The 27,890-nt window shown below is 38.4% G+C and overlaps 4 protein-coding genes across 6 annotated transcripts; 2 read left to right on the top strand and 2 right to left on the bottom strand.

The window, feature by feature from the left end:
• Positions 1-6,536: 6,536 nt before the first annotated feature.
• On the bottom strand, positions 6,537-7,555 carry LOC131475873 (hemoglobin subunit alpha-like). The gene is made up of 3 exons (XM_058654227.1): positions 7,402-7,555; positions 7,115-7,322; positions 6,537-6,819 (listed from the first exon to the last, which is right to left on the bottom strand). Exons 1-3 carry the CDS (start codon positions 7,494-7,496, stop codon positions 6,691-6,693), a joined length of 432 nt encoding a protein of 143 aa, XP_058510210.1. The 5' UTR covers positions 7,497-7,555; the 3' UTR covers positions 6,537-6,690.
• Positions 7,556-9,143: 1,588 nt separating this feature from the next.
• LOC131475871 (hemoglobin subunit beta-A-like) lies at positions 9,144-9,979 on the top strand. Its single transcript, XM_058654225.1, has 3 exons — positions 9,144-9,292; positions 9,437-9,659; positions 9,764-9,979. Exons 1-3 carry the CDS (start codon positions 9,201-9,203, stop codon positions 9,893-9,895), a joined length of 447 nt encoding a protein of 148 aa, XP_058510208.1. The 5' UTR covers positions 9,144-9,200; the 3' UTR covers positions 9,896-9,979.
• Positions 9,980-11,819: 1,840 nt separating this feature from the next.
• Positions 11,820-25,014, top strand: nprl3 (NPR3-like, GATOR1 complex subunit). Of its 3 annotated transcripts, none has more exons than XM_058654571.1 (15): positions 11,820-12,225; positions 13,740-13,809; positions 15,103-15,141; positions 15,708-15,840; positions 17,098-17,172; positions 18,354-18,507; positions 19,090-19,171; positions 19,650-19,787; positions 20,319-20,475; positions 21,203-21,309; positions 21,402-21,531; positions 21,917-22,106; positions 22,191-22,383; positions 23,723-24,322; positions 24,923-25,014. In XM_058654571.1, the coding sequence occupies exons 1-14, from the start codon at positions 12,030-12,032 to the stop codon at positions 23,886-23,888; spliced, it is 1,830 nt and encodes a 609-aa protein (XP_058510554.1). In that variant the 5' UTR covers positions 11,820-12,029; the 3' UTR covers positions 23,889-24,322; positions 24,923-25,014. The 3 variants fall into 3 exon arrangements, with proteins under 3 accessions (XP_058510554.1, XP_058510555.1, XP_058510556.1); XM_058654572.1 differs by having other exon boundaries at positions 19,093-19,171; XM_058654573.1 differs by lacking the exon at positions 15,103-15,141.
• mpg (N-methylpurine DNA glycosylase) lies at positions 24,324-27,023 on the bottom strand. Its single transcript, XM_058654574.1, has 3 exons — positions 26,668-27,023; positions 25,440-25,644; positions 24,324-25,253 (listed from the first exon to the last, which is right to left on the bottom strand). Exons 1-3 carry the CDS (start codon positions 26,896-26,898, stop codon positions 24,796-24,798), a joined length of 894 nt encoding a protein of 297 aa, XP_058510557.1. The 5' UTR covers positions 26,899-27,023; the 3' UTR covers positions 24,324-24,795.
• Between the last annotated feature and the right edge of the window lie 867 nt (positions 27,024-27,890).

Raw genomic sequence — 27,890 nt, forward strand, 5'->3', positions numbered from 1 at the left:
ACTGAGGCACAAACATAAAACTACAGTATTTAGTATTTTAAGTATACATATATATATATGTACACACACATATATATGTGTATATATATATATACACACATATATGTATATAAAACAATAAATAAAAATAAATTGAAAAAATATATATATTTAAAATATATACAATACATCTGTGCTGTGTGCTCGTGTTGAATTATTATACTTATTCAACGTGAGCAACATTATCATTATTATTATACATCTGTGATAGGCAAGAGGCAGGCAGTCTACATGGCCACTAGAGGGCGCTCCAACACTGCTGTATGACACCAAGTTAAGGGCATGTTTCAGCTATAATTCATAATTGAAAATCAATCTATTACTTTAAAAAAAACATACATAAACAACTCCATTATAAGTTGAAAATAAGTGGCGGGCCACCTGAAATCGAGTTGTGGGCCATGTGGGCCTGTGGGCCACAAGTTTGGAGCCCCTGTTTTAAACTGCGCTCAAAGACGCTTTTTACATTATGCTTATATATAGTAAAAGTCAGGGAAAAAAATACACACAATTTAAAATAATTAAAATGTACCATTTTTGGAATGACTTTGTAGTTTGGATAATTTATAAACTTATAGATAATATATATATTATATATAATATTATATAATTCTGAGGCGTTTAATCTGCTATAAGAGAATAATTTAAAGCTATTCAAAGGAAAACCTCAGGGTCATGTCAGGGTCCACAACTTCAGCCAAAAAAACAGACACTAAACACACCACTAAATGAGGATATCTAATTTTTTTAATCACATATCATGCAATAACCTTATCTCCCTATATTTAAAAATGTGAATGGTTCTAGGCACTGATTACATTCACTAAATGAGGTCTGATGGTTTTATTTGTGTTGAGCCTGGCACTACCCCGTCAAACCGTCTGTATGGTCACGGAGTTGGATACACGGAGTACTATAACGAAACCCTAAGAGTGACATATAAATCCAAATTGACTCTTAATTGCTCCTTTAGGCCTCCTGTGGAGGGGGGCTTGAGGGTGGATGGGTATCTATAAGGTCAGATATTTAAAGAGGCCATAGCATGGTCCTATCTCAATTATATGTGAGATATGAAGGCGTACTTACAAACATGAAGTCGTTTTCATGGTCAAAAACCTCCTAGTCGCTGCAAACGAGCCGACGTAAATGTCCCGTCAGCCGCACCGTTTCAGACCAAAACCACACCTGCAGAACACGGACTGTCTTGTGATTGGCCAGTTACCTGGAAGTGATTGTAATTGGCAAGTCAGCTCTCAGACCCGCTCCCCCTCTGGAAAGGCAGATGCACCCCGCCGTAATCCCGGAGTCTGACCCAGAGTCAGAAGACACTGTGACAAGTGAACCAACTCCATCGCAAAGAATGCTGCAGGACACCTGTAGCTTGGATAACGTTGTGGTCACCGAGATGATAAACACGTACACATGCAAATGAAACACGAGCGAACGTGTGTAGCTTAGCCTGTAGCCGACTATCGCTAATGTTAAACAACAGAACAAGCACACAAAGACAGTTTTATGGTTTGTAAATATTGTAATATAAGTATTGTTGGCACTACTCCTTCCTTTAGGTGAAGTTTGGTGCTGTGTCCTGCTATATATTGCCCGAAGTTTGTGTAACAATCCTCCGTTAAGTGGTTGGCGCATACATGGAGGTATTTGGGAAATGTAGCAGGGATATTCCCATCAAATATGAAAGATATCCACTGAGCTTTTCTTTGCTCATTTTCGGAGAGCTTGTGGAGCGTCTGGTATTATTTATCACAACACAGAACAGAGAAAACACTCGCTGAACCTTTTTTCGACATGTTCTCAACCGATATGCTCAGCAGCTACAACAAGAGTAGTTCTTCTTCTTCTACGGTTGAAAGTACGTCAGTGACGTGATTAGTCAACAGAAGTGCCGTAACGTAATAAGTTATTACGTTATTGGCAAAAAGTTATTACGTTATTGGCTCAACAACTTTATTACATTATTGACAATTTATTACGTTATCGGTTGCTACGAGGACCTGAGCCCCTACTCAACCCTGGTGATGAACCACGGCAAAGACGTCATGGGCACTGTTGCCGAGGCCGTGGCCAAGATCGATAACTTGGGCAAAGGCCTGCTGAACTTGAGCGAGCTGCACGCCTTCACCCTGAGAGTGGACCATGATGATGATTATTTCTGAATTTGTGTATCTGCGTCATTACCTCGTTTATGAAACCCTAAAGTTTCAGAAAAAACAGTTCAGCCACTGCTGAGAAAATAGTGTTGTATTGTTTTCCTGTGCTCTGCGAAGCGGATCGGCACTTCCCTATGCTGATGATGTCATCAGTAAACCTCACCACTCCTCTCACCACCGTAGCGTCTCCTGGTGCGGGCACTAGTCCCGGCACATCCGGTTGCGTACATTCAACCGCAGAAGAAGAAGAACTACTCTCGTTGTAGCTGCTGAGATGCAGAGCATCCACCGTGCCAGAGGGGGAGCTGTGTATCTGAGAGCTGGCCTATCTATTACGTCACTTCCAGGTACCTGGCCAATCACAGGACAGTGGGAAAGCTCTCGTTGGCTGGCCAATCACAAAACAGTCCACGTTCTGGGGGGGGTGGTTTTGGTCTGAAACAGCGCGGCTGACGAGAGCGTCAGTGAGGAGATATTTTGATCGGCTCGTTTGCAGCGACTGGGAGGTTTTTAACCATGAAAACAAGTTAATATATGTAAGTAGACCTCCATAACTAACATATATGTGTGATACAAGCATTCGATGTCACCTTTAAAATTTCAATTGCTTTGTGTGCTCATCATTCACTGGCACAGAAGCTGCAGGGGCCTTTCCCCCCTTCATGGGTGATAAAACAAACAAACTTCAATCCACTTTTATTTTGAAAATACGCACAAATTCAGGTTTTTCCGACTTGTTAAATGTGAATATTTTCTGTTTTTCTTTGCTCCGCATAACAAAGAAATCATTAAAAGTTATTTTTTTGGTTTGTGGACAAAACAAGACATTTGAAAACATCATCTTTTCCATGTTTGGTAAGCGCAATTCAACATTTTCTGACATCTTACGGACCAAACGATTACTTGATTTAAGCAAGAAAAATTCAAATAATTGCTAGTTGCAGCCCTACATTCAATAATTGAGTAAAAAGACTGAATTATTGTCTCAAACACAATCTACGTGGACAGCAGACTTATGAGAACCAAGGTCACTATAGTTAACGAAATAATGAAAAACTAAAATTTAAAAAAAAAAAAATAAAACCAGAATTTATACTTTTCTGAAGAAATCCAAAACTATTATAACCTTGGCAAGAACATGTGCAGACAGAAACATCACACATAGCAGCATTTACAGCCTTTTCTATTGCACCTTTACAGCATGTAAAGATAAATTTACATGCACTGCTACCAAGCCCAAAAACCCTTAATTTGTCTATTTGACCTTTACCATGTAAAATGTATTTAACCTATTTAATTAACCCTTTGACACCTTTTTTTTCTTCTTTTGCTCATTTTAACCATAAAAGGGCCAGAAAATGTCCTGTGAGTTAAGTGTGTTTGCCCATTTTTCCAGAATAACGTTCAATATCTGGTTGTCATTTACAATTTATCACATTTTAAAACAATGTTTTAGCAATTTAAAATGTTTTATTGAGAAAACAACACCGTAGTTGTACACAAACACCAGAGTTTGCGTGTTTTGAAATTTGACAAGTATAAAACATGATTTTCTCAATGTCTATCTTTATCTCAAGGTTTTTCCAACACTATCCTCTCTAGCGATAAAGCTGCTGATTTGCCCGTTTCCTGCAACAGCACGAGTGCAATTACCGTCATAACCACATGTCGCTTGTGCAAACGTGTCGCCTGCGATACGCTAAGCGTTAAAGGGTTAAAACTGTCAAATATAAATGTTTGTTGTGTTTTCTCTCAGTTATCTAATGACTAAATAATCCAATGCAACCTGACTTTGTTTGTGTTTGTTGTGATGTAGATTAAATAGTCATGGTTTGTGCCACAGGTGACAAAATCAAAAAAAAAATTTCAGCGTCTTAAATGTGAACATTTCCTGGTTTTCTTTGCTCCATAAGACAACAACATCATTGAAACTGGTTTAATTTTGCTTTGTGGACAAAACAAGACATTTGAGAACCACGTCATTTCCAGATTTGGAAAACGCTGATCAACATTTTATGGACCAAATGAACGATTACTCAATTAATTGAGTTAAAATAATGGACAGATGACTCCATTATGAAAACAAGTGTTCGTTGCATTTTTTTTAACAAATTCATTGAGTCAATAAGTATTGGAGATTGCTGTTGGGCACAAACCCTTTATCTCCATATTTCAACTTTTCTCCCAAAACATGTCAACTGTTTTTTTTCTTGAATTGATGCCGACTTCATCAAGAATGTCACTAATAAATTGTGAAAATAAAATGTTCTCCGCTGGTGGTGCACCGCAACTGGCTCTAGGTCGGTTTGGAAAGTCTCAGGGCGAAGGTGATGTACAGCGACCCCCCGTCCAAACCTCGTCGCTTCCCAGGGCCACAGACATAATGTACTCGCTGTGGCTTCTCCCGCCTGCCCGGGTGGGTCTGTCGGTGGGCCCGGGGGACGGGGTCCCTCTGTCCCAACCACGGCCCACGTAAATCAGGCACCAGGGTTCGGTGGCGATTTTTAGGTTTTAATTGACAGATTACGCGCACAATAAGCAGAAATGTCATGCATTTTGAACATCTGACAGACCACCCACTAACATTTAAGTCCATTCTCGTCTCATCAACGAACACTCACACACGTCTCGTCTCGGCGCCAATGAAATAATTTTGTTATAGTCATCGTTGACGAAAACAACACTGTTTCTCTGGCTTCTGTCACCGGTCATGTCGCTTTGCCTTGACTACTGCAGCGCCCCTGCTAACAAGCCTCCCAACCTGTGCTGTGAAACCACTACAGATGGTCCAGAACGCAGCGGGAACAAAGTGCTTCATGGGTCTGCTCCTACCTTCTTAAATGCTCTGCTAAAGGCTTATGTTACCCCTGGACACTCTGTTCATCAAAGGATTGTCATCTCGTGGTGCCAACACCCCACACAAGACAATCCACACTCTTTTCATGTGTTGTTCATGGGGCGTTGTCCCTGTCTATCTTCAAGAAGCTCTTGACCCAGGACAGTCAGCTGATTGGGGCGTCAGAAAACTTCCTTGTGACCGGTGTTTCTTCAACACCCAAAGTCTACTCTCATACAAAGTTTGACGTCTTGTTGAGACAAACAGCCATAAACCGAGCTGTTGGATGTCCTCCATTGTTGTCTGTTGTGTCACCTTCTTTGTCGTCACACCGGTACAATGTCACACTACATATTTAGCTGACACGGCCATCGGGCACAGCGTGCAGAGCGCGCAACCCTCCTACCAAGTAAAAGACACCATTCTCAGTGGAAACGCAAGCCTGCAAGCTTTACAGTTTCAAACCATGCTGGACTGTACCATGATGGAAACACGCCAAAGCAGTACTGACTGAGGGAGTGTTGGAGTGTATACAGTGGCAGAACAAGAGTCAAACTGCTGAATGACCAGGGTTCTTTAAGCCGGAGATTTAGGCCTTGTTCACATGGAAACAGAACTTTCCCTGTCTATCTTCAAGAAGCTCTTGAAAACCCAGCGCTTCCAAGAGCATCTTCTGTCCTAGCACTCCCAGCACCTTACCTTACCCCCCTCCCCTGCATCTCCTTCTGCACTTGGATCCACCTCGGCACTCTCACCCTCTATCTATCCACTATTCCTATCTAGTGGAGCTCTTTCCAAGATTTCTTCTTTGTAACTTATTCCTCTTTTGTAAGTCGCTTTGGATAAAAGCGTGTGCTAAATGCTTAAATGTTAAATGTAAACGTGTGTAAGGTATGTAAATGTCCTGCAACCATACTTCAAAAAACCTGATCTGTCCCTTTAAACACTTTAAAAAGAAAACCCCACTTTATTAGTTAGTTAGTTAAATATAGTTATTTGTATGTATATACTAATATTTATAGTGTATATATGTATCGGGTCCTTTAAAGGGCTTTTTTGACTCAGTTTTAGGGTTTATGGTCATGCATCCACTGGTTATAGTTAATATGTTAAAAACTGTTATTGATGGAAGAATCCACTTATTCAGTATAGTTTGCTGTTACACAGGTGTGTTTGTGTGTGCTTGCATTTATGTCTATGTGAGGTCCAAAAAAGAAACGTACACACACCTATCTTTGCGGGGAGATTTTGTCTGCTTTTTCAGGGTTAAGACCTGGTTTTAGAGTTACGTTTAGAATTGGGTTTAGGGTAAGGGTAAGAGCTGAGGTTTGTGTGTTATTGTTGTTGTTTGCAGCCTAAACCTGCAGTTTGTTATGTCACAGTGAATGTATTGTATTGTAATCCCTCTTTGTTTTATTATCGTTATATTTTACAGTGTGGATCTAAACTAATAAGACACAGCAACAGTGTGTGAGAGACAATGAAGAGAAGACGTGTCAATGTTCCACATTAATTTTATTTATTCATTTATTTGGCCTTCATTAAAGGGATCTTGCCATCGTTTATTGTGGAGGCGATGATGATGATGATGACGATGAGGCCGACATGCAGCCCAATGCCTCCTCCCTCCGACGCGCGGATCGCCGCAGTTTATCGGTATCTCTCGGACAGACCCAGGGCCACGTTTTGCAGGAACTTGTCCACGGAGAGTTGCACCTCTGGAGTGAATTCTTTAGGGTAGTACATGGCAATCACCAACTGGATGCTGTGGGACAGGATCTGTGAAGTTGCAAGAAACACAGAAGGTCAGTCACAGACACCTCACCATACTAACCCAAACCCTTAAACCTTAAAGTCTTAATCCTCAAAAAGGCCCTTTTTAAATTGTCAAAAGTCAAAATGTCCTCACAAAGATAGGATTTTGTCAATGTCCTTGCATGCTACTACAGACAAGTACACACACACATCCTTGTACAGCAGCCTTAGTGAGGCTCTTGTGTAAGTAATGCATAAAAAACCCATATATATGTCTGTCTATATATACATATTAGACCCGATACATGTTGTGGCGTACCTTGAAGTTGTTAGGGTCCACTTGGAGCTTGAAGGCATGCAACTCGCTGAGACGGGAAAGGTTGAGCTTGATGTCATCAATGCCTTCCACAGCCTCTCCGATGGCCTTCAGGATGACCGCTCCGTGCTTCTTCACCTGCTCAGATCCAGGGCTCAGGTCTGACCAGTGAGAGAAGTAGGTCTTGGTCTGGGGGGATACAGTCAGCATCCTGTCAAGAAAGAAAGAATTAATCACCAATAAATTAATAAAAAGAATATTAGCTCATGAACGGGTGACTGAAGACTCACCTGCCAAGAGCCTCAGCTCCGATTACGTCGTAATTTGAGGCTATTTTGCCCCAGAGATTTGACACCACAGCCTTATCTTTTCCGGAGAGACTCATGGCTGCCTTTGCTTCGTTTTCTTTTGACAAAAGGAAAAAACTATGACGATGCAAGTGAAGTTGATGTGCAACGGCTTTTTTTTATATATATGGAGCCAAATTGCACCGCACCCCCGTATCAAACCAAAACCACGCCTCCATTAAAGAATTTGCCAGAAATGTGCTCAGCAGTTTTCCAGAGATAAGTCACCACTCCCTTTCTATGTCATCATTTCATGACTCAGTTATTTCACAAATAAAAAAAATCATTTTAACCTCCGATTGTAAAATGTAAAATATTAAACTTTATTCCTGGTTGAAGGGATGGATACATTTTCTTCATTTCAATGTCATTCATATTTTCCATGAAAGGTTTAATGTGTAAGTCTAATATACAGTATTATAATGTTATAATAATAATCATATTCAGCCCACCACATACATATATATATATATATATATATATAGATATATATATCTATATATATATATAAATTATGAGTCAGATAACAATTATTGGCCTGTTTTACAGATTCATTTGAAAGAAGACTGAGACGCATGTTTTTGTTCACTATTCAACAGTTGTGACTTTTTGTGCGTTTTTCTGGTCTAAAATGAGAAATTCTGAAAAAAACAAACAAACATTGGCCTGGTCGTCACGTTACATCTTTCGTTCATAGTTTGAACTGTTTTTTTTTTCAAATCTGCAGATGATTTTCATCACAAAATGATAAAAAGGGTAGTTACTGTATAATATATATTATAGTCATAGTATAATTAAAACTATATTACTAAAACTATACTATGCTTACTTCTGGTAATCGTAGTATGTAAGTTAGTTTACATACCTTATAAATAATATGCAGAATCAATCAATCAATTAATAGAAGCGTGATTAGGTAATTTTTATACATTATTGCCTACCTTTCTTATTATATTGTCTCTCATTACATTGTCACACTAAACATAAAATGAATTGGTTGGAATTTTGTTCTGACAAGGTTGTTGAGTTATGATCTTATGATCAACAACAACTCCATTTAAACACAACACGAGAATACCCTGTGCATCACACGGAACAAGCCATAAAAAGAGAATATGTAATATATACAAAGCTTTAATGAAGGATCTGACACCACATATTTTATGCAGTATAAATATAGTCAAAAAATATAGGGATGATACTTTGGACAAATTCTAGATAATCAAATGTAGAAAATCTCATGTTATGTCCCTTGTTTTTGTGTTTTTGTGTTAAAGACAACAACAGCGACAAATAAAACAAATTGAATATGCAAATGTGAGACTATTAAGAATAAGAACAAAGCAATAAAATAAAACAAATATGTAGAAAGTATAAAAACAACACAAATAAACAAGTCCTACAATAAAACCATTGATCAGTTCTGGTTCTTATTTATTAATTATGTTTTTACCTTTCAATTCTGCTGCATTTAATTTTATTTTTATATTTTTTTATTTCTCATTTCAAGATTTCAATCTGAGCAATAATCTCAATTTCCTTCTTATCTGTTTTTTTCTAGGGCGAAGCTGAGTCGTGGCAGGCAACAACCCAACTCCTCTGGTCCAATCAGGTGCCTCCGTTGAATTGGAGGTGTGGCCTTGTGTAATTAATAAAACCTGCAGAAGTCTCTTGCCCCACAGGTCTGTGATCAGATATTTTTGTTTTAGCATCAAAAAAACAGAAAACCTTTACTCGTCAACATGGTTGAGTGGACAGACAAAGAGCGTGCTGCCATCAAGAGCGTGTGGGACAGTATTGATGCAAAAAAGGATGGCGCCCAGGCTCTGATAAGGTGAATTGTATATTTAATTTGGAATGGATGCAATTATTTTGCAATTATTTTACATATTCACTGTAAAAACTTTGACAAGAGCAAAGGTTTTGTATTTGATGACAATTTATGATTCAGTTGAATTTGCCTGCTGTGTCATTTCAGGGTTTTGATTGTTTACCCGTGGACTAAGAGATACTTCAAGGAATTCGGCGACCTGTCCACCAACGCCGCCATCGCCGCGAACGCCAAGGTTTCTGCGCATGGCGCCAGAGTCCTGAGCGAGCTGGAAAAAGCCGTGAATAACTTGGATGACATCAAGAATACATATGCCAAGCTGAGTGTGATACACTCTGAGAGGCTCCATGTGGATCCTGACAACTTCAGAGTATGTGATGCCTCATCTGTGCAATATTTCTTTTTTTTTTATCATTATTTATTCTATAGTTTCCTTTACTCAACCCTCTGTGTGTGTGTTTTTCCTTATTGCAGCTTCTTGCTGAGTGCATCACAGTGGTTCTCGGAGCCAAGTTTGGCCCCTCCGTTTTCACCCCTGATATTCAGGAGGCCTGGCAGAAGTTCCTGTCTGTGGTGGTGTCTGCCCTGGGCAGACAGTACCACTAACCACTGAAGCTCCAATGGTCACCAGCAAATAATGACCTTTAATTGCAGTGTTGTCAAACACCAAATAAAACACAACTGAATACAGTCAATTTCTGTCTGTTTTTATTTTTGTTAGCAAAAATGCATGGTTTAACATAAAGAGTCAATAAATAAAAGGTTATAATGGCAGGGTAATTGTCTGACAATGGTTGTTTATTCATTTGAGTGGTATAAACTCAAATTCACTGTGAGAATAAGGGAAGAGCTGTTTAAAATCAACCCAATTTACTCACTTATAATTACCTATAATTGGAGTGTTATTAAAATAAATTCACCAACAAAACTCAGATAAACAACATTTGTAGAGGTTTGTGTACCTTTGTTTTTCCACATTTCCCCTTCTTGCCTCGTCTAAGTACAAAATTTAACATAGGTAGTCAATAAATAAAAGTTTAGCAGGCAGAATAAGCATCCCATAATGGTGTCAGAATATTATAAATACATTTTAAGCATATATATATTTTTGAAGTGGATCATTTAATTAGAAACCTGTAGAGTTTTTCACAGTGACTTGTGTTTTTCAAAGGAAAATACGTTTGCTGGTCTCTGTGTGCACATTTTGCAGTCTGATATAAAAGGGTGTGGTTCTCTGAAATTAAAGATACCAGTGGATCAAAAACTGAATCACGAGGGCAACGGCGGCAAAATGTGGAAACACTGGCAAGGGTATTGGTGTGAGCAAGACCTCAGTGACTGGGCACTTAAAAACCATAAAACAGTTTTACTTGTGCAATCAGTTGAAGTGGCATGCAAAGCATGCAATTATATATATATATATATATATATATATAATAGGTCTTTCCTATGTGTTAAACATGTGTGTGATATGTGAGGAAAATATAACTTAACACACAGTTTCCCAAAACTTTTATGTTTATATTTTTTAGATGGCAAACTGTCGTGACTCAAATCACAATATAAATCCTGACAAGAGCAAATTTGTTCACAATGAAAAGACTAATTTACACCTTGTATCATTTTAATTTGGTAAATATGTAATTTAATCATTATTCAATTATAATTAAATTAATTACAATAACACTACACTGAAACTTTGTTTTATGCAGAGGTGGAAAGTAATGAATTACACTGACTTGCTGAATGATGAGGACAGACAGGTGAATGACGAGGACAGTTAATTAAGGTCCCTGAGTGAGTGAGAAAGTTGAAGCATTTGTGACCTTTGACCCAGTTTAACTGATACATGATGATGTGATTAATTTTTTTTGTGTTGTACCAAAATGACAATGTATAATGACAATAAAGACTATTCTATTCTATTCTATTTTGTCAGCACTTTAATTTGTAAAGGTTTGCCTTTAATTTAAAGTCAGAGTTCGAGATTAAAGTCCCAAGAAAAAAAATCTGAGATTAACGTCAGAATTCCAAGAAAAATTTATTCCGAGATTAAGGTCAGAATGAATTCTGAGATTAAAGTCAAAATTAATTCTGAGATTAAAGTCGGCAGAATTCTGCCATTAAAGTCAGAATTTCGAGAGAAAATAGAATTCTGAGATTAAGGTCAGCATCAAGAAAAAAAGAATTGATTCTGAGATTAAAGTCACAATTCCAAAATAAATTAATTCTGAGATTAAAGTTAGAATTTTGAGAAAAAAATAATTTCCGAGATTAAAGTCAGATTAAAGGAGGTAAACAATTCAGTATTCCGAAAAAATAATTCTTTTCTGAATTAACATAAGTCAAGCTGTTTTCCAAATTTGTTTTACATTTGTTTCTAATCATTTTACGTAAGATTCGGATACGTTTCAAGGATTATTGATGTATTTATCTTTTGTAACCATAAAACCTCCATGAAGAAGAGGATGTGCTTGGGGAATGTTGAAGCCACCGCCTCTGTTTCCGGTCGGACATATTTCAGTGTGACACAAAACAACTGTGCGGTAGGAAAGGTTCTTCTCTTTTTTTCCGGCCTCAAAGTTTCAACCAGTTTGACCGAAGTGTCTTTTTATGAGTTTGTGAGTGTGACAAACACTAACTTAACAACCCCCACTTGCAGTAAACACACCAACAACCGCTGCTTTAATCGAACGCTCGTTGCGTCGTTATTAGCCAGCAAGCGGGTTAGGATGCAAAAATGATGCTAAACCCATCCGCCGGGTTGCCAGACGACCGGAGCTCCATGTACAGCCAGTCCAAAAGCAGCGTGCACAGGTGTGGCGACAAAACCAGCCCCATCAGCGTCATTCTGGTCAGCTCTGGCAGCCGAGGGCACAGACTCCTCTTCCGGTACCCGTTCCAAAGAGCGGCGGAATGCCCGTCTTCTCTCACAGGTAGGTTTAGCATTAGCATTAAAATCAGAGGACTTTCCCCCCCCTGTCAATCACAATTCCTCACTCAGTCAGTGATTATTCTGGAAAAACAGAGGCTGTGAGCCCACAATATTTCACAGTCCAATATCAGATATTAAGAATATAGATATGATGGGGATGGACATCAATAGCTAAAATTGTATTTGAGTATTTGTTGGAATTATTTGAATATTCTAAACCCCCGTGCATGAGAGCTAGTGAAAATAATGCAGGATTCACAGTGTGTTGAGGTAATGGAAGCAGCCTACAAGATGCACTCGAAGACCCTGGCATTGCACGCAGCAACAAACATGTCATAAAGCCATGTAGTATAACTTTAACACAGACATGCTGCATATCCACAGAAAGGTCAGAAACGCGGCTCATAAAGCTCATTAAAAACAGTATTGTGTTCACCAAACACAGTTTAAACACCAAACGATCAAAACAGCAGGAGCCGAAAACACTGTAACAATGTAAACATTGAAAAGCGGCACTGGAGAATCAGCATGAATATCCAAACAAACAAAAAAACGTGTCTGCTGGACAGCAGATACTGCACAGATTCCAACGGTATCAATTTGATCACTTTACAACCAAGATTCAAGGATCCAGCCGTAAAATAAGAGCAAAATAACAACTCACTTTTAAGAAATACAAACAGAAATGTTGTCTTACCTTTGCTGTTTATCAAAACAACTTATTTACACCAGTTCTGATTGGAGAAGGGTGATTGTCTGTCAAATTGCGTCATTTTGTGTCCTGGTGCAGAGCTTTTGAAAATTTGAGATAAAAATGGGGCATACTGAGGCTTTTTGAAGGACCATTCTGGTGACTCATGAAGTAAGGGCAACTAACTCAAAATGGGCAAGTAACCACAGACGCACAACATTACAGAACTCTGTATTACAGAAATCATGTACTTTGGGAAACAGCTGGGGGAACTCGTGAACAAGAAACATCTTTATTGGCAAAAACAATATAACTAGGGATGCACCGAAATGAAAATTGTTGGCCAAAACCAAAAATCAGGAAACACTTGGCCGAAAACCGAAAAACCGAAACAAATTATTATGCCAATTCTGTACCAGTGAGGGTGTACTTAACTCACTATAGTCATGGCATTGTAATTATAGTATATTATATTATAGAGTGTGCGTCTGGTGCAGACAGACGGGCCTTTTCTTTCTGCGCACCGCTCCTGCACTGTGCACTTCTCCGTTTCCAAGCGGGCTCTCTGTATCCAACAACAGACCATTGATCATTTCTCTACCAGTCATGTTGCTGAATGAGCAGGTTTAATGAACAGTATAATTCACTTGTGAAACTGTCTGTGGACGCTTCTTTGAGTTTTCAGACTTTGCTTCCATTTGTTTGAACTCATTTAACAGTGGTTTCAATGTAACAGACATTCGTTAGTATTTAAAATGTAACATATCACCCACTCAAAACAAGCGGCGTCATTCAGCTCATTTTTTTGTTATTCTCTCCACAAGCTAAACAACGAAGTCCGTATGCACTGAACACAACAGGCGATGGTCTTGAAGATCAGGATGGTGATTCAAGGTATTTATTTGATCTTCATATATATTTATTCTGACATCAGCATAAGCTTTTTATTTATTTTGATATTGTCCTCTTTTTTGTATTTTTCCCCCCCACATAAAATTATCTTATCGGGCCTAATTAGATAATTTATAATAATTTTCTTGTTCCTCCAACTGAGGGAAAGAAGGTTATTTAGCTTTAGCTAGTGGAAGTAATGCAGGATTCACAGTGTGTTGAGATATTGGAAGCAGACAATGAGATGTATTCAAAGACCCTGGTAAATTTGAACCCCCTCTGCAGCTTGTGGAATTCAGAGGTGGAGCTTAAAGCCAATAACTGCCATCGTCTGGTAATAGATGCGCCACAAATAAGGTAGACAATGGAGTAGAAAGATTTGGTGTTTTTTTTTTTATAAATGCAATAATTCAGGGATTTGTTTTGTAACTTTTTAATTTATTAGGAATAGCCACTGTAACTGATATCAATTTGGTGATATATTGTCATCCTTCCTTGTGCAATGCAATAATCGATATGCCATGGCAAATATCAACATTACAAATTAACGAATTAAGCTGCGCTAAAGTAAACAGTCCCTCCCAGTTTCTCTCATCGGGGCGACGCTACTTCATGTCTCCTCTTGGCACTGCTCAAATGAATGAGTGAAACTCTTACCTGGCTGAAGAAGAGGGAGTTTACAGAAGGATAATGGTGGAGAAAGCTATTTTAAGCTATTTTAATAATCATGCCCATCCCCAATTAATAACACTCAGACAGGGTTAACCAGTTATTTGCTTTCCAATCCAATCCAAAGTTATCTATAAAGCACAGCTGAAACAAAGTGCTGTACATTAGACATAAATAAAAAAATAAAATATGAATAATGATAATAGTAATAATAATAATAATAATAATTATTATTATTATTATAATAATTATAATAATAATAATAATAATGACAATAATAATAAGTTATGGAGACCAGAGAAACCCAACAGTTCACACAATGAGCAAGCACTAGGCATCATTGGAGAGAGAAAAAAACTCCCTTTTTACAGGAAGAAATCTCTGACAGAACCAGACTCCAAGATGTGCAGCCATCTGCCTTGACCAGTTGGGGTGAAAGGGAAAATGGGGGACAGGAGGGTTTAACCACATATGCAGAGCAGCAGTTTAACATAGCAGTACCACATGTTTATTTGGGTTGTTTTGATGTCCATTTTATGCATTCGACCCAACTGTGTGTGTGTGTTGCATTTTCCTTTTTGTTTGCTTCCCCCTCCCCTCTTTTTTATGGCCCAATTCCCATTTCAGGGAACAATCTCCACTAACTGACGAACAGTTGGTAGCAGGGTAAGACCAAATTATTTTAAACCACCCTTTCTCCCTCCCCCCCAAACCTAATCTACAAAACAAAATCCTGGTAAATTGTCTGTGGCAGATCCAGTGAATTAGTGTTGCTTTCCTGTGTCTGTTGTGCCTTTCTGAAAATATACACAACTATAAAAAAACAACCCACAATTGAATGCAATTACAGTTTCAATTTACAGCATGTAGTATGAAGGAAACTAAATGCAAATCAAATGCTATAAAAGCAACGAAAACACATTCGTTTCAAACTGTGTTGGTGGGGTAAGTCTGTCGTCTGCTTAATTTTACTAGACGTCAAAGACTTAATTTGTCTACCTTTGATTGCAGCATGAGTGTCTTTCACATCCTTCATTCATACAGTGACTTCACTTTTTCTCTAAGGAGAGCTCCTCTTCTTCTCTCCTCTCCGGTAGCCACACGACCTAACACAAACCCTCTCAACAGTGCGAAAGAACCAACCTAATTTATTATACTTTCCCTCTGTTGTCACCTGTCTCCGACGCCCCACACACTTATCTCATCTCATCACACCTGCTCTTCACTTTAAGGTTCTCCGACATCATCCTCTCCACTATACTCGCCACCAAGTCCGACATGTGCGGGAAGAAGTTTGAACTGAAGATAGACAACGTTCGGTTTGTGGGTCACCCGACTCTCCTGCACCATCCTCCCATCATTCAGGTAGATATTCTACAGGCCTCATGAAAATAAGTAATTCAGGGTTCCCACAGGACCTTGGAAATCCTTGATAGTTTCCTTGAAAGTTGTGTGATGTGTATGATCTGCTATTGTGAATCATATTTCACACCTGTGGCCTAAAAATAATTCAAATCAATATGAGGCTTAATTTAATTCTGATTATTGTAATTGTGAGGGGTGCAAAACCAACTTTTCAATGTAAAGCAAATTAAATTACATTTAAATATCTTTTGCAGGGGTCTCAGACTCCAGGGCGGCAACTAGGGGTGGGCGGAAAAAAAACCAAATCTCGATAATTTCTTTTTATTTAGCCAGTATACTTTAAAAAAATAGATTTCACTTGTCTGAGTTATATCTCATTAATTGCTTCTTACAGATTATATCAATGCACACAACATTAAAAGAAAAAAAACTTATTTAGGATTCAAGTAAATATTCAAAGACAAAAAAAAACAAAGTACTCTAGGCATGTTCTGCATAACACTGCACACAGGCATAATCTGTTTTTTTATTATCAAACAAATGAAATGATTAACTTCAAGTTCTGTCCAGGATTGTACAAAAATCACACAAGAACAAAAAAGGAAAATTTGCCCAGTGTACCATCTTATATACTGTAAAAATATAGAAAGAAAGTTTTGAACAAATGTCATTAATATAAACAAATGTAAAATAGAAACGAATACTATTACTATACTGTAGGACTGTCAGTTTTTTTCCACAAATTAACCTCTAGTTGCGACTAATGATTAATTTTACAATCAATCGATCAAGAACTTGTTTGGTCTGTAAGATGTCAGGAAATGTTGAATAATTGGAAGGAAAATTTGAAATAATGTTCTCAAAATGTTCAAAATTATTCAGTTTTAATGATTGCTTTGTGATAAGGAGCAAAGAAACCAGAAATAAAAATAATATTCACATTTAAAAAGCTTAAAAATCTTGTAATTATAGAAAAATCGATGATCAAAGTAGTTGACGATTCATATAGTAATCGATTAATCGAATAATCATTGCAGCCCTAAATATTCCACAGTATTTCAGAATAAAGTGTTTGTAATGAAGTGTAACCATCATAACAAACACAATATATAGCACAATAAAAACATTTATGATGCAATAAATCGCATTAAATCAATGGGGTGTTTGATACCTCTGATCTACTGCGTCACTCTGCCTATGTTATTGTAAACCTTACGTATCATTTAAATAATTCAAACGTGTTTTCTTTCCACGCAGGTTTCTAAAACGGATCCTTCTCCTAAGAGAGAGATGCCGACGATGATCTTGTTCAACGTGGTGTTTGCATTAAGGGTAAGAAAACATTTCTTTGTTTGATTTTATTGTTTGTTTGTGATATATGGTTCATGCATTTGGCACAAAAGAGCAAATGAATATTAGTTTTGCTCAATCAGTTACAATTATAAATGCTATGTATAAATATTATAAATATGCAACTTAATTTGGCTTTTTTATTTCTTTTAATGATAGCACAATTAAGGCAGCTGACTGTGGGTGGGACATGTGTTCTGTTAATCTATACCGTGTGTGTGAGTGATAATGTTCCACTGTAATCTATCTGTGAGATTTCGGGGGAGCGACCACATTTACTTTTGCTTAGTCATGCTCAGGCACAGCCCATGCTGAGTCACTGTTTCATTAGTAAATGTGAAGCAGGGTTTAAAAAAAAAAAAAAACATTTTACTTTAAAACACTTAATTAATGTGATAGTGTGTGTCATGTGTGTCCTTCTTCTGTGTATTTTATATGTGATTTTATCATTCAAATTAAATGGATTTACTGGATTTTTGGTCCTTTTTTTTACAGTCTAGAGAAAGAGCAGTCTTGTGTAAAGTAAAGGATACTTGAGTAAAAGTTACAAGTATCTTACCAAAAAATGACTTTAGAAGTTGAAGTCACTTGTTTTTATAATATTACTTAAGTAAAAGTGTTAAAGTACATGACATTTACTGTAAGTATAAAAACTACAGTAAAAGTATTAAAAAAGTGAGGAGTTAGGATAGGAGTCATGGTAGCTCAGTTGTCTCTCAACTGGAAGGTTGTAGGTTCAATTCCTGGCTCTGCCAGTCTATATGAGTCCTTGTGCAAGACACTTTTAAAGTGTGTGAATGGGTGAATATGTGAAAACTGTAGTGTAAAGCAGCTCATCAAGACTAGAAAAGCTCTATACACTGTAAATACAGACCATAATACCAACTCTTCTTCGTCTGTCAGTATCAGTATCAGCAAGAAAATATGGTATCAGTGATTAAATAGGGGTGGATTTCATAATTTATAAATTAAAATACCTGAAATAAAACATGTGCTTCACTGTGATCACATTTATTGCAACGATTCGGAACAAAAATGAAAATTTATTGATTATATGCTCAGGTAATTTGATAGTTTAATGCATTTTTAATAAAGAATGTACCGAGGACATGTTAAATACAGTCTAATTATAAAGCTCTTACTCTTATCTTTGCTGTCCGCAGGCGAACGCTGACCCCTCCGTCATCAGCTGCATGCACAACCTGTCGCGCCGCATCGCTATAGCCCTGCAGCACGAGGAGCGGCGCTGCCAGTATCTGACCCGAGAGGCCAAGCTGATGCTCGCCGTCCAGGATGAGATCACCACCATGACTGAGAGTAAGACAAACACACACAGATACACTTTTCAGCCAATGAAGGGCAGACTGTGGCATCAGACTTTCACCTCCACTCAGGTGAAGCTGCAGAGCTTTCTGAAAGGACGACTCCATGTCCATATTCATATTCCAACCATTCACTGTCGTCTTGCTTAACTTCCTAAACTGTTATGATTCCACCTTCCCTCCGTCAGTCGTGACAAATAATGTGTCACTCTTTGTGCAGTCATCGTCGCTGCGTCATTTAGGATGAATTATTGTCTTAAACTATACACATCTTATTCAGTCTACAGACTGAAGGAAATATGTATCTTTATCTCTCACAGATCTCCACAAATGTCACACAGTAATCATTTTAAATATGTTTAATAATGTAAAAATTCCCTCTGATATTACGAATCACATCGCAATCTCAATCCCTGTCAAAATGATCACAATTATGCAGGAATGTTGCCGCAGACAACCAAACATTCCATTCCATTTCAAACCTACACACTACGGCTTTAACAACCACATTGACGCCTCATCGTTGGTCAGATATGAGACTTTGTTTTGACGAGACTCTGTTTTTCTTTGACGACAGCAGATGGAAGCCCTCAATCCCCATTCAGGCAAATTCTTCCCAAATGTAAACTAGCCAAGGACCTAAAGGAGGCGTATGACAGGTGTGTGACGACGAGGCACTTTTTCTTACCGTGCATGACGTGAAGTTTTTTTTGGTACCCCTTTCACATAAAAACAAAAAATCTCTTAAGAATATCTTGAAAAGGGACAACACTAACTAGCCTCCTGTTATTGTTTAGTCCACTCTGACAGAAAAGAGGCTTTTTGATGCTAAAAAGTGCTCCAGTCAACTATGTCTCAATGAGATCGCCTGTATAAATTAAGGTTAAATAGATTTAAAAGAAAATATATACGTATTTCTGACAAATGATTACAGCTCAGCCGTGCTAGAAGTGCTTAGTCGTGTTGTCTAAATATCTGCCCAGCAGCTGTTGTGTTGATTGATCCACTTTAATCCCACTTTTGTTTTAAGAAATGTTAAATTATTAAAAAGTTTTTTTTCCTCTTCTTTTTTACAATTATTTAGCAAGAAAAATATGGATTTATGTTGATTCATGTCATGTTGATGTTTTTTGTCAGCCTGTGTACGACTGGCGTGGTGCGACTACATATCAACAACTGGCTGGAGGTGAGTTTCTGTTTACCTCACAAGATCCACAGGATTGGTGGCAACCACATTCCCCCAGAGGCTTTGGAGCGCAGCCTCAAAGCTATCAGGTGTGTTTGCATTTTTATTCTGTTGTTTTTATTGATTTATTTGCAGAAAGTCTGCAGTTCTAGTGAAATCAAAATATATTATAGACCGGTACTGTCCTATCATCCATAAGAGCTGATACTGCCACCTATTATTATTATTATTAGTACTGTTTTTATGGTCAGCTTTATTTCTTTTCTTTTTTTTAATAGTAACTACTAAGAGTCGCAGCAGCTCCTCCACATCAAAACATGGACGTGGAATACAACCAACCACATAAAAAGCATCACTGTGTATATATATGTACTGTGTATACATATATATGTATACATATATATGTATGTATATATGTATGTGTATATATATATATATATATATATATATATACACTTACATGCACATCTTTTTAAGTGAAAGAAAGAGAGAAGAAACAAATAACATATGAAATCACATTCTCTCAGTAATTCATCGTTTGGTCCATGACATGTCAGGTTGATTGTCGCGTGTCTTAAATTGAGCACGTCTGTAAGTTCATGCGTCGTTTGATCCTGCAGACCTTACCATGCTCTGCTGTTGTTGGAAAGTGAGAAGGCTCTGCTGAGCCAGCTTCCCCTGGACTGCTCGCCTGCGATGGTTCGCCTCATCAAGACGTGCTCGGCAGTGAAGAACCTGCAGCAGCTCGCCCAGGACGCTGACCTGGCCTTGCTTCAGGTGCACCACAAGTCAACACCACTGCACTTTAACACACTGACAAAGCACCAGGGAAACATTTTTCAAGTATTTTGATAGGTAATTAATCAATTTGCTTGTAATTAATAATTTGCTAATAATTAAAACAAGATCTCATATTTTGTCGGCTTCTTGCATATGAATATTTTTTGTTTTTTTTGCCTCATTTGACATATGAAATCATTAAAACTGATTTTTGGTTTGTGGATAAAACAAGACATTTGGCAACATCATTATTTCAAGGTTTGATAAACTCTGATCAACATTTTCTGACATTTTACAGACCAAGCAAGTACTTGATTATTAAAATAATCTTTAGTTGCTGCCCTTAAGATGTTAAAGTTAATGGTCTCTTACTGCCATCTGGTGGACAACATATGTACATGGACAAGTTACTGCCAAGGAGGTTATATTTCCATAATCTGTTTGCAACTTACTGTTGATAGTTTGACATGATGGGTAGGTGATCACACAAGTATGTATTTTGTAAATTGTAAAAAAGTGGGATTTTAACAAATCAGGATGAATCTTGTCATGTTTATGTAAGAGGGTAAAAGCCATAAAGGTTTCAGCCTTGGCGGAGGTCTGTGATCTCTGAGGGCTCTTCTTTCATAGAAATGATTTTTCATTTGTGAAGTATTTTGTGTTTTGGATGGCGTTATTTTTTTTAAAGCCTGTTATCAATTAAAAAAAAAAAATCCTCCCTCAGATTTTTCAAATTGCTGTACACTTGGTTTACTGGGGCAAAGCCATCATCATCTACCCACTGTGTGAGAACAACGTGTACATGCTGTCGCCTCATGCCAACATCGGCCTGTGAGTGTTGATAGACTTTTCCTTTACAGCATTGTGGGAAAATGCTGTGTTATAGACTGACACGTGTGTGCCGTCTCTTTCTCTCTGGACAGATACTCGTCACTGGCTGAGCATTTTGCCCAGCAATTTCCTGGTCATGATCTGCCCACCATGTTAGCCAAGTTCTCACTCCCCGTCTCACTGGCTGAGTTCAGAAACCCACTGGAGGCTCCTGCACAAGAGGTACCATTATTCTGACCCTTCAAATGCTGCGTAAGATCGATTTGGTGATATATATTGTCCTCCTTCCTCTTACAATACTATAATTGACACACCAGGGCAAATATTGATATTTTTCTCTCAAATAAAGAAGAATTAATGTGTTTTATACTAGAAGGATAATGAACACCTTTTTTTCCATACTATATATATTTATAGAGATTTCACTTATAAATGCCAAAGGGACACGAGCTCTCCTCCGCATCCTCCTTTTCTTATGAGAATGAGATCAAAACTGCGGTTCTTTCCCGTGGATCTTTTCTTAGCCTTTTTTTTTTTTTTTTTCACGTCAGCAGCAGATAATTGAAAGCATATTTGACTCAAACGTGTACGCTCTGTTCCTGACCAGGCCCAGCTAATCCAGATGGTGGTGTGGATGCTTCAGCGCCGCCTGCTGATCCAGCTGCACACCTACGTTTGCATGCTGGTGCCGCCCAGCGAGGACGAGCCCGGCCTGAGGGACGACGACCCTCCGCTGGTCGCCAGAGTGGGGAGCCGCAGTCTGAGCACGCCCAGTGCTCTCAGCTTCGGTTCTCCAAGTTAGTCCCGGCTCATCTCACTCCTCTGCTTCTGTTCCGCACAGGTGGAGTCACGGCTTATCTTTTTGTCTGTTCTGTGTCCAGCCAGCAGCGATGACATGACCCTCACCAGTCCCAGTATGGACAACTCCAGTGCCGAGCTGCTGCCCGGTGGAGACTCACCGCTGAACAAGAGGATGACTGAGACGCTGCTCGCCAGCCTGTCGGAGCACGAGCGGCAGGTGATCCTCAACATCCCCGCTGCACAAAATCCTGAGGATCTGCGAATGTTTGCCAGGTAATTAATCCTGTCTCTGACGGACATAGTATTTAGAAATAAGCTGATGTGATACTCAGTTTTGGCATTGTCCCAAATTCCAATACTGGTCAAAATCATTGGTTTCATTTTTACTGAATTTTGTCAGTTGGAACAGAACAGAATATAATTCTATCACTCAGTTGTTGAATTATGTTTTTGAAAATCAGCACAGGTGTATTTTTTTAACAGCTTAGTGGTTTGAAAAACATAAAAACAACTGTATCGGACTGAAATCTGTAGAAATTCAAGTTTACGATGTCACTATTATGAATGCCACAAATGCCCTGGGTCGACCGAACTGAAAGATTTCACCAAAAACTGAGATACTATCAATAATAATCAACATTGGTGTTGGACTTGGAAAAAGGGGGTTCATGTCATCCGGAATGATTAGAGAAGCACCATATTGGACTTTTTGCCGATATCTGATCTGCCAAAACATCTGATAACTTATACCAAGGTCATTTAGTCTTTTCTTTAGTGTAACCTAATATTTTGAATTTTCCAGCAGATTTAGTTATACATTTTCTCTGTTGTGTAAAATAAATAAACATAAATAAGCATAGATGTAAAGAAGGCAGCAGCCTATTCTTTGAGTCAATAGTTAATGCTGATATCCGATAATACATTTCAAACCCCATATCTGGCAATAATATCGTGAATCCCTACTAATCATATTATGTTACTGTATATCCTCATACATTCAAATAGCATATGTTATTGTCCAAAAGTCATTTAGTCAGGAGCAACTGTCATGACTGTTTTCAAGATGTTCTACTTCTCATGTAAGAGGCTTCTTCAGATCTGGAAGTTGATGTTGGAAACTCAGGAATCTGGAAATTCCTGAAAAAATCCTGGTGGTGTAACCCAGGAATTTGGAAATTCCTGGTGGTCAGACTCAAGAACTTTCCCACCAACGTTCAGAACTGTACAGTTTCCAGAGTGTATTGCAGTGTTTGCATCGAATGTTCCTTGAGGTCCTGCTGTTTCTGCTTTACGGCAGTTGGATGAACAGATGGACTAAGTCTCAGCAAAGACCCAGTGACTCATTTTTTTTTTTATATAAATTACCTCTTTCTCTTGGGAAATAAGATTATATTTGGAGAAGAGAGTCTTAATTGCTCTCACATAAAATTGAAAAAATCCAATTTCAGCAGTTGTTGAGATAATTCACTGGTCATTAGCTGTGGAGACATTTAAAATAAAAACCTCTTTAAGTGTCGTCCCGTCTCGCGGTGGATTTACTCAGCTGAACCCAGTGAATCTCCAGCTCTTAACTCAAGTTGTTCTTCTGCCTGTTTGTGTTGACTGTTTTCAGGCTGCTACACTACTTTCGGGGACATCATCACCTGGAAGAGATCATGTACAACGAGAACATGCGGCGCTCGCAGCTCAAGACGCTGTTTGACAAGTTCCGCAGCGTCCTCGTGGTGACCAACCACGAGGACCCCATCATCTCAATCTTCCAGTCGCCCATGGAGTAGTGACACGGATGTGTTGTTTTAAAAAATCAGCTGACTGTGTTTGCAGAAGTGTTTTATGAGCCAAATGTTTGTTTACAGTATTAAATTATTTTGTACATACCAGAAAACGGTGTGAATGTTGCAGATTGGTGGGTTTCACCTCACCGTCCCCTCTCCCAGATGTGTCCGACCATCTGTGCCTGACCACAGGAGGCACGCCGAGTAATAACGATCATTCCAGGCCTTTTTAGCTACATCTTCACAGGAATCCCAGAGGTGGAGACAGAGAAAGATGGCAAGACTCTCAACTCGAACATGAGACGGCCTGTTTTTGCTTAAGAGGAGAGCGGAGCGTTCCAGACATCTGCAGAATCACTGAGAGGAGAATCGGCCAAGTATGAGTGTTTATTAAAAAACAGATGGATGAGCTGAACGAAGGAGACCAGAGACTGGAGGTACGTTTCAGAACAGATTTATTTTATAGACGCTGATCGATTGAGTCTTGCTGTACAGTAGCTGCCATAATTTATGATCTGTTCCATAAATAAACCTCAAGGAAGAGAAAGAAAGTTCCGACTTTTAAAACGGACCAGAAACATTTCTTGGTACTTTTACAGGCATTTTGTGGATTTGTACTACAAAAGTTAAAGGTACAGTGTATAATTTAGCCACATTTATTGGTGAAGCTGCATCTTGCAGCTGAATGGGAGAACATGTGTAGCCTTCAGTTAGTTATAAAAAAAGAGAAGAGAAGAGAAGTTTGTCCTTTGACGGCTGCCTCCGTGGAGCTAACCTAGCTATTTTGATAATCGGCTTGAGAGTTTTCTACTACAGAAAAGGTTTTTATATAATGAAGGTATTTCAAAAGAAGTGGTATATCCCACCACAACTGACAGAAAACTCAATAGTGAAGTGGAACAGAGTAAATTTAGGAAAACTCCTGTTGTGTCTTTTTGATAATGTTCTGTCCTTTGTCAGGCTGCTCATCTGAGGGAGCCAAGTCATTTCCAGACTGAGGCTGATTTTCTGCCTCTTTGTTCACTACACTAACACAGGGATGCCCTCGAAGATAAAACCGCCATGGCCTCTTCGCCCACTCACCATGGGACTCGATTCCGACGCGCGGCGCTGACACTATATCGCGTGGTTCTGCCAGAGTCGCGTTTGGGTCCCCCTCCAGCCACACCTCTGGATCTGAGGCGAGGTCTCGGCGGTCGAAACAGCGAGGTATACTCAGAGCCTGGCACAGCTTAGATGGACCATTGCAGAGCTCTTTGTCCTTAAGTTGTCGGGCTCCTTCTTTCCGCCTGGCTGACCTCAGCTGTTTCATGATGGACTGGCCCTGCAGGGGCTCAGCAGAGCGCAGTAGCACAGCAGCACCCTCCCCTGTGACAAACAGCACACAATATGCATCAGTCAGCATGGCTCCACTCTGTCTCCTTCCTTTTGCCCTTTACCCACTCACGATGGAAAATACAAACTCACTTTATCACTGAATTAAAGGTTAAATGTCACCTTAATGATAAACCCCTGGAAGAGAACCAAAACAAACCTAAATTGTTCTAATCTTACCTTCACTAGAGACGTTCATGCAGAGGTAGATGCCATAAATCGGATACACATATATGGTACCAGGCTTCATGAACATGGCCGTGTTCCTCTCTGTGCGTTTGCCCCCTGCCGAGTGCGAGGCTCGGTCCTCTCCTCCCAGGTAAGCCTCGGTCTCCACTATTCTCCCACGCAGCTCGGCACCGTCCTCACACCTGCGCACCAACACCTGCAGGGACATGGCAAATTATGAGGGAATTAGTAAATGATATGTATAATAATAATAATAACTTTATGCAGTTTGGGATGTAACTATCAAGTATTTTCTCAATTAATCAAGTAATCATTTAGTCCATAAAATGTTGATCTGTGTAACTCATGAATGCAGTTATTCAGTTTCTAATGATATTTAAACAATAATTCCATTGTTTCACAACATATTTGGAAAAAAACAATTTATCAGTATGCAATTTATGGTTATATAATATATAACTGCTTTTGTTTAACCTCAGATTTGTTTTAATAGCGAATAAATACTATTATACATTATCCTTGTTTTTTTTGGCCATATCTCTCAACAATTCAAAGGACTTTCATTCATAAAGGCTGCAAATATCAATTTATTTATACACTGATAAGTCTGTTTACATTCTAAATTAATCAATTGTTTCATCCAATTAAATGGTTTAAAAATATTGGGTCAGTGATAACCACACTTCAAAAAGAGATCCTCAAAGCAGAAATCAGAATTTGTTTTATTATATTTAAAGATAAGCACTCAAATTTGATTTATACATAATCAAAAGTAAAGTCGCAAATTTGAGCAGTTGGGTGGAGATGTACATTAATTAGGCACAATGTTTAATACAATTTTAATTAATTAATGTCCAAACTAAAGTATAAGATGTGGTTATCATTAAAATGTGAAGTATTATTATATTAATATTTATTTCAGACATATTTTAATGTTGTCATTGTTTTTTTTTCTTACCCTGGAATAAAAATACATGTAAAGTGTGTTGAGAATAATTCAGTGAAGGGATAATTTAAGGGACATCTATCCAACACTTCAGGAATCATCCAATGAGTAATCGATTAATCATCGCGGATCCAAATTCATAGTGATAGATTATGAACAAATCATTAAAACGCAATAATTAAGAGGCCAAACGATGACTCAATTATAATCGAGAAAATAAGCGATTATTCGATTATGAAAATAATCGTGAATAATTAGATGACCTGTTGTTACCTTTCCCAGGAAAGCTTTTGCTAAAGCGATGCATGGTTGTTTGAAGAACTCTTCCGTCAGTCGGTCCTCTGTGGTGGTGTTGTTGTTGTTGTTGACAAAATAATGACTTTGACACTGAAGCTGCTCCTTCACTTTTTTCACACTCGTCTGCTTTTTATGTTTATTATTATTTACTATTTGTTCTCGCGCTTCTGTCGCCATCACTGGCATTTTCCTCTTTCTTCCCGCCATAACGTTATTGATATTTTTTACTAAAACCTGCAGCACCTTTGAATAGTGTTTCTTTTTTTAAACGTATTAATGTAGGATTCACGCTGCAGTTCAGTTAGCACCTATAGTAAGCACCGAAGCTAACAAACAGGAAGTACATGACTGTTTTGTGTCTCTTAAAGGGACCGCGCACCTTTTTTCCCCAGTGACGGTGAAATTAGCTAGTGCTACTCAAAATCAGTCTTGTATGAACTATAAATACTTGAGTAAAAGTACAAGTGTCTTACCAGAAAATGACTTTGGTAGAAGTTGAAGTCACTTTTTTTTATATTATATTCTTAAGTGAAAGTCTTAAAGTACTTGACATTTACTGCTTCAGAAAAAAAGTATCAAAAAGGTGAGGAGTTAGGATTGAGCCATGGTGGCTCAGTGGTAGGGCAAGTTGTCTTTCAACTGGAAGGTTGTGTGGTTCAATGCCTGGCTCTGCTCGTCAATATGTGTCCTTAGACACTTAACCCCATGTTGCAGCTTGTGAAAGGGTGAAATCTGTAGTGTAAAGCAGCTCATTAAGACTAGAAAAGCTCTATAACAAACCATTATCAACTCTTCTTCTGATTTTATTTTGTAGTAACGAATAACAAAGACAGTTAGGGGAAATGTAGTGGAGTAAATGTAAAAGTTAGCACTGATACATGAATTTTGTACTTTAAGTACAGTAACAAGGTATTTGTACTCCGTTACATTACAATTTTTTTTACAGTCTTGTACCTAAAATCGTTTGGCCATCTATCTATCTATTTTTTACGTGACCTGTGACTTAAAATCAACCTAAGATGTCTGGTATTGATATTGATGGATAGATATTTCATCCTAATGGTTGGAGATAACGCAGAGGAATGAGGAATGAATTTCCTGTGGACCTCTATATGGACGTCCACACATTATTGAGTAATTAAACAAGTTTAATTTGTGTCTTGTAGCAATGTTTGTCACCTTTTTAAAGTGCTGTGTCT

The sequence above is a fragment of the Solea solea genome, chromosome 16, assembly GCF_958295425.1.
Source record: "Solea solea chromosome 16, fSolSol10.1, whole genome shotgun sequence".
NCBI classification, from domain to species: domain Eukaryota; kingdom Metazoa; phylum Chordata; class Actinopteri; order Pleuronectiformes; family Soleidae; genus Solea; species Solea solea.

Coding starts and splice junctions, on each gene's coding strand:
- mpg (XM_058654574.1), bottom strand. CDS start 26,898: ATGGCGGGAAGAAAGAGGAAAATGCCAGTGATGGCGACAGAAGCGCGA. Junction 25,645..26,667: donor CAAAAGCTTTCCTGGGAAAG/GTAACAACAGGT, acceptor ATGTCCCTGCAG/GTGTTGGTGCGCAGGTGTGA. Junction 25,254..25,439: donor CATGAACGTCTCTAGTGAAG/GTAAGATTAGAA, acceptor TGTTTGTCACAG/GGGAGGGTGCTGCTGTGCTA.
- nprl3 (XM_058654571.1), top strand. CDS start 12,030: ATGATGCTAAACCCATCCGCCGGGTTGCCAGACGACCGGAGCTCCATG. Junction 20,476..21,202: donor CTGACCTGGCCTTGCTTCAG/GTGCACCACAAG, acceptor ATCCTCCCTCAG/ATTTTTCAAATTGCTGTACA. Junction 22,107..22,190: donor TCTCAGCTTCGGTTCTCCAA/GTTAGTCCCGGC, acceptor TTCTGTGTCCAG/CCAGCAGCGATGACATGACC.
- LOC131475873 (XM_058654227.1), bottom strand. CDS start 7,496: ATGAGTCTCTCCGGAAAAGATAAGGCTGTGGTGTCAAATCTCTGGGGC. Junction 7,323..7,401: donor GGAGCTGAGGCTCTTGGCAG/GTGAGTCTTCAG, acceptor CTTTCTTGACAG/GATGCTGACTGTATCCCCCC. Junction 6,820..7,114: donor TGGACCCTAACAACTTCAAG/GTACGCCACAAC, acceptor GCAACTTCACAG/ATCCTGTCCCACAGCATCCA.
- LOC131475871 (XM_058654225.1), top strand. CDS start 9,201: ATGGTTGAGTGGACAGACAAAGAGCGTGCTGCCATCAAGAGCGTGTGG. Junction 9,293..9,436: donor GGCGCCCAGGCTCTGATAAG/GTGAATTGTATA, acceptor GTGTCATTTCAG/GGTTTTGATTGTTTACCCGT. Junction 9,660..9,763: donor TGGATCCTGACAACTTCAGA/GTATGTGATGCC, acceptor TCCTTATTGCAG/CTTCTTGCTGAGTGCATCAC.